This window comes from Anolis sagrei, chromosome 1 (assembly GCF_037176765.1).
Source record: "Anolis sagrei isolate rAnoSag1 chromosome 1, rAnoSag1.mat, whole genome shotgun sequence".
NCBI classification, from domain to species: Eukaryota; Metazoa; Chordata; class Lepidosauria; order Squamata; family Dactyloidae; genus Anolis; species Anolis sagrei.
The window spans coordinates 58275653-58287783 of NC_090021.1; the positions used below are offsets into that span (position 1 = coordinate 58275653).

At 39.9% G+C, this 12131-nt stretch overlaps 1 protein-coding gene across 1 annotated transcript in view; it reads right to left on the bottom strand.

Annotated features, from left to right (window-relative positions):
- MTR (5-methyltetrahydrofolate-homocysteine methyltransferase) overlaps positions 1-12131 on the bottom strand; it is an 84890-nt gene that overhangs the window by 67485 nt on the left and 5274 nt on the right. Inside the window, exon 2 of the mRNA XM_060753870.2 lies at positions 10210-10421. Coding sequence (XP_060609853.2) covers positions 10210-10421 — 212 coding nt within the window. The remainder of the gene's footprint in view (positions 1-10209; positions 10422-12131) is intronic.

Consider the following 12131-nt stretch of genomic DNA (forward strand, 5'->3'; position numbering starts at 1 on the left):
AAAGGGGTCTGCTACTTGATTCCCACGGGTACGAGGAAGTAAAATTGTGGATGAGCTAAGCCTGCTTAAGAGAGAAGACTACACAGCAGAGGACCCTGACTTACAGCAAATAAATTTAAGAGTTGGATGATTGAATAAAGAACTAATTAAACCATACATAAATAAAATAAAAAGACATACACTTCAAAGACTTAAAATATAAGAATAAAGTTGCCCTGAATAGGAGAGAGACTTAGTTTTGAAACTACAATCAAGCAAGAAGAAAGAAGAAAGAAGAGTGAATGGACTTTTTTGGTGACGGGAGTGTAATTGTGGGACTCCTTATTATTGTGGGGTTGGTCTGGTTGGCTTACCGTTATAAGCATGTTTTATGGGGGAAAGCTTATTCATTTTGGAATGTGGAATACTTATTACCTGATGGTGTTGAGTGTGATTGTCCCAAAGTTAGTGCAGGGAGGATGGGAGCAGAATATATTCCACCAGATGATTCAGAACATAGCGAATGAGACAGAAGTTACTGACTGTTGGATTTGTAGTCATGGGCCTACTTCCCAGCGTGAGGGATGGCCACTTATGGTAGGAACATTATTAAGTCAAAAGGGATGGAGCGCTTTAAGGCCTCAAAATTATGAGATGACTGAAACTTTACTTGATCCAGGACAAGCTATAGTAACACATGAAGGGACTTCGCCAGAGGCCCCAGCTTGCATTATTTGGGAGAAAGATGAGAGATGGACCCAAGATAGAGACAACCCTCTCCACACACACCAAATAGAACTTGGTCATTATCCCAATTGCAATCTCCTTCTCCATGTATTCAAAACGGAGGCTTCTGAAGATATCAGCCTCTTAGCCCGTTTGGAACACTCAAGAAGGGTAAAAAGATTTGATGGAGTTGTTTCACCAGAATTAGGCACTCACATTAAACAGGCCCAGGCAAAAGTAGCCAGCAGGGGTCGTGATCCACCAAAGGCTCCTAGCAAAGGGCTGCCTCAGGGCCAGGGAGAACCACCTGTTGAAGGGCCACAGCAGAGTAGAGGAGAATCAAATCCTGCAAAAGTGGTAAAAGGGGTGGAAGCCCACCAGGAAGTGCCTAAATCGTTGGTAGCCAAGGGTGGCTTGTCTCAGGGATTGTATTGGATCTGTGGTCAATGGGCAGGAAAGATTTTGCCGCCATTTTGGGAAGGTACGTGCACGATTGGTACTTTGATGTTAGCGGGTGTGACAATATACCCAGAACAACAATCCCAGGTGACTTGGAGAAGGGAGCGTGAAGAACAGCGTTTGAAAAGAGCTTATGATGAAACACTTGGATATGATCCAGATCAAACTTATTTAAATGAGGGAGAAAGGCTGGGAGCCATCTTGTTCCCTGCTGTGGGCGTAGCTCTAAATATAAAACAGATTCGGAGACTCTCAGCTCAAGTGGAGAGGCTGGCGAACAAGACTGTGGCTGGAATAAGAGCTCTGCAGACAGAAGTTGATTCCTTGGCAGGGGTCCTGATGCAACACAAACTTGCTTTGGACTACCTATTGTCTGTAGAAGGAGGACTATGTACTTTTCTAAATACCACGTGTTGCCACTATATAAACAAATCAGGAGAGGTTGAATCTGATATAAATAAGATACAGAAAGTAGTATCTACCATCAGAATTGGATACGCCCCAAAGGGAGAGAGTGTTTTTGGCTGGTTAACTGATTGGTTGCCAAATTTCCAATGGTTAAAAGATCTCATCGTCGTAGGATTTGTTATCTTGATAATTGGTATTCTAATCATGTTCCTACTGCCTTGTGTGATTGCTTGCTTAAGAAATATGATTGAAAGAATTGTTACTACGGCAAATGCCCGACATGGAAGTCAATTGAAACAACTTATGACTCTGGAGATAGAAGAGATGCAGCAGTTATCCAGGGGAAATAAGGTGGTATAATCACACTAAGGGTGTGACTCCGAAAAATGAGTTTTCTTCGTCACAAGATTTTGTGGGGTATGTGGCAGCAGCTAAATAGAAAAATAATTATAACTTAATGAACTTAATGAAGTCTTACCTTAAAAAGGGATTCTTAATAGCATGAAGAAGGAATTCTGGTGGTGATTCTCTGGTGGAAGGGAAAGTGACAGATGGTATGGAGGACAGGAGGCTGGAGGCCTAATCATATGTCAATATTTGAGAAAGCCAAGGTTGGGCCAGGAGCTATTTGTGGAAGGTTACAAAGGTTGGGGCCCAGAACAACTTTGATAATTATTAAACCAGGGAGAAGCGAATATCTGAAGATATGGTATAACCGCGCCACCTCCTGTCTGGTTGAAGTAAATAGCAGACAAAATGTAATACACCTTTTTAAATGGATCAATTGAAAGAACAAATGTATTGGGAAGATAATTAAGGAGGATTAATAAGGGAAATGCTTGCTTTTAATGAGTTAAAGATACAGAGATGAAGATGTGTGGAATCATATAATATGATGTGTGAAGAAATATATAAAGTTATGATTCATTTTAATGGTTCAATGTAAATCATCTGGGAAGCGAGGTCAGATGATGTAAGGGAAAGTTGTGGAAAACATAATATTTTGCCAACAAGTGTTCTTGCCAACAAATGTTCTTGGCCACGATTCGAGGACAAACTGATTAGATTGTGTAAATGTCAAATGATTGTACGCATGTGCGAACTGGATAATTTTGCCTATAAATACTGGGTGTTTTGGATCAGTATTTTGTACCTCACCAGCCAGATTGAAGCTGAGGTGCCCTTACCCGGGTAAGCATTAAATTCTGTGAACTTGCAAAGCTGTCTCTGTCTCTTCCTTCTTCCTCTTCCTCCTGGAATCTTTTGGGGACCCCCGCTCCCCGCTACAGATGTACTACTTTGATGACCGAAAGTGAGGAGGAGCTGAGGAGCCTTCTAACCAAGGTGAAAGAAGAAAGTGTAATAGCTGGGTTGCAGTTAAACATAAAAAACCCAAGATTATGGCAACCAGACTGCTTGCTAACTGGCAAATAGAGGGAGAAAATGTGGAGGTAGTGACAGACTTTGTATTTCTAGGCACAAAGATTACTGCAGACACAGACTACAGCCAGGAAATCAGAAGACACTTACTTCTTGGGAGGAGAGCAATGATCAATCTTGATAAAATAGTGAAGAGTACAGACATCACACTGGCAACCAAGATCTGCATAGTAAAAGCAATGGTATACTTCTTGGGAGGAGAGCAATGTCCAATCTCGATAAAATATTGAAGAGTAGAGACATCACACTGGCAACAAAGATCCGCATAGTTAAAGCAATGGTATTCCCCATAGTCACCTACGGATGTGAGAGCTGGACCATAGGGAAGGCTGAGCAAAGGAAGATAGACGCTTTTGAACTGTGGTGCTGGAAGAAAATTCTGAGAGTGCCTTTGACTATAAGAAGATCAAACAGGTCCATACTCCAGTAAATAAAGCCTGACTGCTCACTGGAGGGAAGTACCTTGGCCACATAATGAGAAGACAGGGAAGCTTGGAGAAGACAGTGATGCTGGGGAAAATAGAAGGAAAAAGGAAGAGGGGCCGACCAAGAGCAGGCTCATATCCTTGAAGTGACTGGCTTGACTTTGAAGGAACTGGGGGTAGCCACAGCCGACAGGGAGCTTTGGCGTGGCCTGGTCCAGAAGATCACTAGGAGTCAAAAGCGACTGAACGAGCAACAACAACAATAATAAATATACAATACTCTAAATAACATACATGATTTCTAAAATCTATACATACCTCATAATCCATACACTATAAAACCTATACAATCAGCATCTCCAATGAGAAAAATTTAAAACGTATTTTCTACTTATTTCTCAGACTTCTAAAGGACGATCACTTCTAGTTCACTCAGAGAAAACTGAAGAATAAGCAGCCTCTCAGGGCAGACAACATTCTCTATTGATTATTTAAATCAATGGTGCAGAAACTATGGTCCTGCCATTGTTATTGGCATCGTTAACTCTTGCAGTGAAAACTTAGGCTGATAAGGACTGAAGTCCCAACAATAATCATATAATCCTCATCCCTGCATTAAGCTTCATATTGATGGCCCTTCTGACTACTTTAACCATAGTTCCTCACATTACAATATTGACTTTAATGACCAAATACAAGTTCTCTTGCGTGTTGTGAGACAAAAGTTCAATAGTAATCCTAAATAAAATGCAAAAGGTTCACTGGGAATTAAACGTGACCATTCTGTGAAAGGGACAGAAACCGTGTTGAGTATTGGTTTGAACATAGGACTATGGCCCCTAAGATCAGAGTTCGAATTTCCTTGGGCAAGCCATGCTTTCTCAGCTTCCAAAGAAGGCAGAGGGAACCCCCCCCCCCCCCGAACAAATCTTGCCAAGAAAATCCCGTGAAGAGTTTACCTCGAGTTCGCCATAAGTCAGAAAAACGTATAGGCACACAACAAAAAATGATGTTAATTGACTTATATTCCGTTCTGCCATGAGTATATTGTAACTTTATAATTCAAAGTGATGGTATCCATATGGAGTCAATGTTCCCCAATAGCTCCTTGAATGGCCTATATACAGATTTAATAGCTTCTCTAACATTGCTGGTAAGTAACCAGGTGTAAAATTGGACTCTCTAATCACTTTAATTCTGCTATTCATCATAGGAGATTAGAGAGAAAGCTTAAAAAGTCTCACCAACTGTAAATTCATCTAGTTCCTTTTCATTATTTGAACAGTAGGGGAGGGAAATCTACCATATATTATGTAATTAAACCATAATTGAAAATGGCAACATCAGCATTTTTTCTTCGATACTCATGCTGTTCCCCCAAATGAACACACCTCAGTGTCTAAAAATAATGTATATGCTTCTCCAGAGAGCTGGAAGAAATGGTGTAACTTTATAAAGTGCTAATGTGGCTGCATGTTTAAACCCTTGGGATTTCGCTCGATGAAACAGAGAAAATAAATGAGGACAAGGGTAATTACAGCCAATTATATTATAATCAGAATGCTGGCAGAGAGAAATGCTCAACTTAGATTTTCAAAGAAACTCACTAACAATAGACAAGATTCTCTTAGAAATATACACTTTCTAAAAACTAAGGCCAAACTCCTATGATCATCAGGGTGACAAGAAATATCATCTAGGGTGTTTTTTAAGCTTTCACTCTGCTGTGAGAACTGGTCTTTAATTGCAAGTGTGCCCCATGCCTTTTAATATTTAAATAGGCATATTCTACTGGTGTGAATAAAACCCTTTATCACAAACTGGAGACCAAAATTCACTCCTAAAAAGGAAGACAGAAAAGGGCTGGCCTTTAGCACAGCTGGTAAATCATCAGCAATAATAAGATCTACCAACTGAAAGGTTACCAGTTCAAAGCCCCAGGTCCATGTGAGCTCTCAACTGTCAGCCTAGCTTACTGTTTACCCAAGCAGTTTGAAAACAGCTTGAGCTGTAAGTAGAGAAATTAGATACCGCTAAAACAAGCAGGGAAGTATTTTACGACACCATAAAGAAAAAGATCAGAAAATGCCCTGCAACCAAAAGGAAGGAGGAAGTCCTGGTGGCTCTTCGTCATAGAGGATGCGGCGACAGTACCCCCCCCCCCCCCCCCATGGCTGAATTCGAGCACAACCTCCCAAGACGCCAAAAAAGCTGGAGGTCGACACAGAATACCTCCTTTCTGTTCTGTCTGTCTCTGTCCTATCTATCCAAAACAGCATTGAATGTTTGCCCTGCATGTGTACTGTTATCTTCCCTGAGTCCCCTTGGGGAGATAGGTTGTTGTTGTTAGCAATCTGCCTATATCTGAGTTAGATTAATATCCTGGGAGACCAGAGTTCAAGTCCTCACTCAACTATACAAACCCACTGGGTGACCTTGGGCAAGTCACAATCTCTGAGCCTCAGAGGATGACAAAAGTGACACCCCTGAACAAATTTTGACAAGAAACCCCTACAATACAAGTTGTAATGAAATGGAGTGAACCTAAAATCATAAAACAAGAATTAAAGTATATGTGCAGGTTCCATTTTTTACTATAATTTAAACAAAAGCACAACATAATAACTGGAAAAAGTATAATCCGGTGACTTGTACTCATTTGGTCCAGGTGCTAACTCTTGACATGTGCCATGACGGTCCCTGCTTAGTCTTTTATGGTTCTCCATCTTCATACTGGACAGAAGAACCTTTTCACTAGAAGACAACTTCAACCATAATAATGTTTAATGTTTTATTAGGGGAGGGTCAATTTTAATGTTTTATACTATTTTTATCAATGGCATTGAATTGTTGCCAACACTGTAAAGCACCCTGAGTCCCCTTCGAGGTTGAGAAGGGCAGTATACAAATATTGCAAATAATAAATAATATTAATAATAAATAATAAACCAAAGGCCACTTCTCCATAAATTAGAATTCATGACTACCCTAAACGCAACTATCCATCAGCCATTCCTTTTTGTAAAGGGATGAACTGTTACGAATAGGTAACATCAGTTCTGATGTACACTTAAGATTCCACATATAGTAAGAGATGGTATGCAGACCTGAGGCATGCTCCAAAGCATTATCATGATGAGACAGCTCTAAAATAAGACCACACCAATAGTTATTAAAAGTGCAAGAATTGTGTATTTTGAAATAAATTCTTGAAAGCTCCTCTTAATCAAGCAGATAGAACAACAGCATGGGTCTCTAGAAGGCAATATTTTATGCTCCTAACATAACATCTTAATTTAGTTTTTTTTAAATGTGACACAGGTATCAGAGATGACAGGAAATAGTCAACTTTTGTGCAGACATGTACAGGCATCTCTTTGCTTCAGGCACTTTTTCTCACTAGTCCAGTGAATAAGACAAGGGAGAAAATCGCTAAAAGCAACAGAATGCCATGAAACAAAGCCGTGACTGGGAGGTGAGGAGTCACAGCCCTTTCCCAAACATCAGTATTCCCTGTATATATTTTTGAACACTTTTAATTTTCACACTGTATTTTTAAAAAATTACCCTTATTCACTCTAGTATAATGCACCATCGAATATAATGTGCACCTGAATTTTAGCGATGTAATTAGGCAAAAAAGGTGAGCATTAGACTCAAGTAAATATGATATTATAAAGTAACTAAAATTAAATATGTTAATAATATATTACTAACATGTTGCCCTTAAACTAACAAGTGACATCAATGCACTATGTTGGGAAGAACAATGTGAGATCCACATGTCTGGACATCAGGGATGCATATCTAAGGCCCCGCATACTTTAGGGAGCATGCGAATGGAAACACATACAGAGAGGACATGTGAATAGAATAAATCACTTCTATTTTGGCCCTCACTTGGAGTAACTACACATTAACTCCAACCTTAGATATGCATCCTTGAAGGTCCAGGGATGTAGGCCCTAGCATGATTTTTGTTTGGCACAGAAAAACGTTTGAAAATACTTTCTCAAAGAGACTGACTGCACAGAGACAGAACTAATACTGTTTTTGAAAACTGAACACTTAAGCATTGCCCATTATCTCTTTTCTAAACAGTGCATTAGCATTTCTTGTTACTTTAAGGGATTGTGTTAGTAACAGATTATTAATATGTAACATTTCAGTTACTTTATAATAACTGTTTTTAAAAAAATGGAAAATGAAGAAAGTAGTTATAAATGGCCCCAAATCACACCAAGCCTAGTATATATATTATTATAATTTTTATAAATCATACAATAAAAACTTTATAAAATATTAAATAAAATATTATGAACGTATTTTAGAAAGCAGATATGCAGTGGTTTATGTTAGACTATGACTTATGTTATATGTTAGACCAGGGTTTGAAGCCCCAGACATTCATGAAACTCACTGGGTGACCCTGGGAAAGTTATATTTTCTCAGCCTTAGAGAAAGACAACAGCAAACTTCTTCCAAAGAAATTTTGCCTAGAAACCTATGGTTTCATTTATTTATTTATGATATCTTTATCCCGCGCTTCTCAAGCTCGAAAGAGACTCAAGGTGGCTTACAGACTGTCAGCCGTTTGATGCCATAAAAGTCCACAATATACAATTAAAACATTTAAAACAACATTAGAAAACAATATAAAATCCATTAAAACATATAGTAACCAATGTCTTCCTGTTAATCTCATTTTCCAGTAGATGGATTCTCTAGAGTCAGAAATGACTTGAATGCACCACCACAACAAACATTGGTTATAAAACAAGTAAAATTGATGTAGTGTATCATTTTTGCAGCAGGAAGACTGTCATGTCTTCATTAACCCAACAAGAAAAATATTGCAGATAACACCATTATTTGTCATGTTTTGCTGCCAAGCACAGTGTATTATTATTATTATGTCCAGGGACTGTGCAGAGGACTGGCTGTGAAGTTGTCACAGTGAGGAGAAAAGGCCAAGGAAAAGCTTCACGGGGTCAGCACAAAAGCTGTTTATGCAAACAGAACAAAGCTCAGCAAATATAACTAATTGTGTGTCACTGCATGTAGGATGGATTCAGAGAACCATAAATCAAAGCATACAAAACAAGAGAATCTCATTCCCAACGTCACACAACAACTGGCAAGATAACTAATTTTACTAGAACAGAATGCCCTGCTCTGCTTAAAATTTCAGCCAATATTGGTCATTAGTTCAAGCTCCACCAGTGATAGAATTGAACCAAACTTGGAATACGGAACTCCCATGACCAACAGAAAATACTGGAAGGGTTTGGTGAGCATTGACATTGAATTTTGGAGTTGTAGTTCACCTATATCCAGAGAACACTTTGGACTCAAACACTGATGGATCTGGACCAAACTTGGCATAAATACTCAATATGCCCAAATGTGAACACAGATGGAGTTTGGGGAAAATAGACTTGACATTGGGGAGTTGTAGTTGCTGGGATTTATAGTTCATCTATAAACAAAATGCATTTTGAACCCCTCCAATGATAGGACTGGGCCAAACTTCCTACACAAAACCCCCATGACCAACAGAAAATACTGTGTTTTCTGATGGTCTTTGGCAACCTCTCTGACACCCCCTCGCAACCCCACCAGGGGTCCCAACCCCCAGGTTGAGAAATGTTGCAATAGACTAACGAAGTCAAACTCCAGCCAAGCATGCTTCTTGGCAGGGGATTGGGCTGGATGGCCCATGAGGTCTCTTCCAATTCAATGATTCTGTGATTCTATGATCAACGAAACAGTACTTTAAATATAACATGGGCTTCCCTTATGAACTAATAAAAATTCCTCACTTCAGTTGCATGAGAGGTGAACTACAACATGTATATCTTCTGTAATAATACAGTCATCCCTTCACATTTGCAGTATTGACTTTTGTTAATTTGATTATTCACAGATTTGATTGTTCTCTCTAGGAATCTCTACAGTCAATTACTTCCAGTCATGATGGCAAACCTATACATTTCTAAAGTCAGCAACTCTTTAGGAATTTCTTGGTCCTCCAAAGGAATCCTGCGTTCAGCTTCCAGTGGAAGTTGACCATAAGAGTCCTGCTGGAAGACCTAGAAATTCTGATCTGCAGAACAGATTTTAATAATAATAATAATAATAATAATCTTTATTTATAACCCGCCACCATTCCCCAAAGGGGACTCGGGACGGTTTACATGAGGCCAAGCCCAGTAGTGCATTACAACAGAATAAAACCAAAAACACAGAACAAACATCACAATAAAAGAAATGAAATATAAGAATACAATACAACACTGCAAAAATACAGTGAGAGATAAATCACAATCACAATGAGCAGGCCACATGTACAAGATAAAATGATAAAAACTCAGGATGAGACAGAAATGAAATGGAAATATTTGTGAGGGAGAAACCCATTGGAAATGGAGTAGTGGAGACAGGCCTTCAAACAGTCAGGGGGAAGTACATTATGGGGACAAACATTTTGGGGGGAGTGAACAAAAAGAGATGTAAGGTCACTCTCCAAAGGCGCAACGGAAGAGCCAGGTTTTGAGATCCTTCTTGAAGGTAGCTAGAGTAGGGGCTTGCCTAATCTCACCAGGCAATTAATTCCAGAGTCGGGGGGCCACAGAGGAGAAGGCTCTCTCCCTCGTTCCCACTCATTTAAGCAAAGATATGCATGATGATATGTCTTTAAAACTGTCATACGTTCTCCATAAGAATCAGTATATTCCTGTAATAAGGATCTTCAAAAAACAAATGTATTTACCTTGTGAATTTTGTAGATTATATCAGGTTGCGTAACACTCAACAGATCATTGTTTCCTTTTAGTGGTTTCAAATGGTCCTTAAATTCTTGTCCCTGGAAATCTTCTTCTGTCAAGGTTTGTTGCTGGATCATGGTCCCCATGCCTCCATCCAAAACCATAATGCGCTCTCGCAAAATGGATTCAATTTCATCTTTCAGGGTTTTCTTGGTAGCTGTGTTAGGAATAAAGTCAGGTTCTCAGAAATTTGCATTCAAACATTATCTTCTCCAAACACCTACTTTAACTAATTGCACTCTGCATATAAAAATATACTATATCAAAGTATCTATTCAATCATGAGTAAAGCCGCTGTACCCATCACATCCTGAAGATGTAAGACTTGCTTCCATAATGGCAGCTATACTGAACATCCAGGGTAGAGAGCAAATAAGAATCTCTCCTAGCCTAATTGTTTGCTGAAACTCTAGTTGAATGCTTCTCAGCCTTCCTAATGCCGCAACCCCTTAATTGAGTTCTTCATGTTGTGATGACCCACAACTATAAAATTATTTTCCTTGCTACGTCATAACTGTAATTTTGCTACTACAGTATTGTGAATTGTAATCTGATATGCAGGATGAATTTTCATTCATTGGACCAAATTTGGCACAAATACCTGATATGCCCAAATTTGAATACTGGTGGAGTTGTGGGGGATTGATTTTGTCATTTGGGAGCTGTAGTTGCAGGGATTTATAGTTCACTTACAATCAAAGAGTATTCTCAACTCCACCAACAATTGAACTGAACCAAAATTGGCACATAGAACTCCCATGATCAACAGAAAATACTGGAAGGGTTTAGTGGACCTTGAATTTTGGAATTGTAGTTCACCTACATCCAGAGAACATTGAGATAAATGTTGACCAAACTTGACATGAATACCCAATATGCCCAAATATGAACACTAGTGGAATTTGAGGGAAATCTACCTTGACATTTGGGAGTTGTAGTTGCTGGGATTTATAGTTCATCTACAATCAAAGAGCATTCTGAACCCCACTAATGATAGAATTGGGACAAACTTCGAACAGAGAACCCCCATGCCTTGAAGGGACTCTCTGGCGTGAGCCTCCCTCCAGCCTCGCATGCTCTCCCTTGCCGGCACAGGCGGCCCATGCTTCCATGCACCAAGTAAGCCTGCTCTCCCCTTCCCTGCTTGGAAGTCTCAGAACCAGCCCCCCCCCCCCTTTGCCAAGAGGCCAGCTGAGAGGCCGGCCAATCAAAGTGAAGGAGGGCTTTTGGGGGGAGAATTCGCTGTATGTTTCTGATAAGGAAGAGAAGGACAGGAGGACAGATCTTCAGCCTTCTCTACCAAAGGAATTCCTAAGACCAACAGAAATGTATGTTTTCAGATGGTCTTTGGCGACCCCTCTGAAATCCTCTCCCGACTCCCCCAGGGGTCCCAACCCCCATGTTGAGAAACACTGCTCTAGTTGATAAATGTCCATGAGAAGAAATGTACATAAATATAATAGCAGCACACCTAGCAGTTCGAAAACATGCAAATGTGAGTAGATCAATAGGTACTGCTCCGGCAGGAAGATAACAGCGCTCCATGCAGTCATGCCGGCCACATGACCTTGGAAGTGTCTATGGACAACACCGGCTCTTCGGCTTAGAAATGGAGATAAGCACCACACCCCAGAGTTGGACACAACTGGACTTCATGGCAGGGGAAAACCATTACCTATTCAGCAATATTTTGTCTTATTTTTCACTGCCTTCCTACAAAACCACTCAAACCTAGTAGCCCACTGTGAAGAATTAGCACAACTTTTTCAGATAAAATTGCTTAAATCCACTCCAGCTGGGATGCTGTAGCTAATACAGGTCCAGTGGATGTAACCCTGGCTCCTGCTTGCCTCATGTTATTCTATCT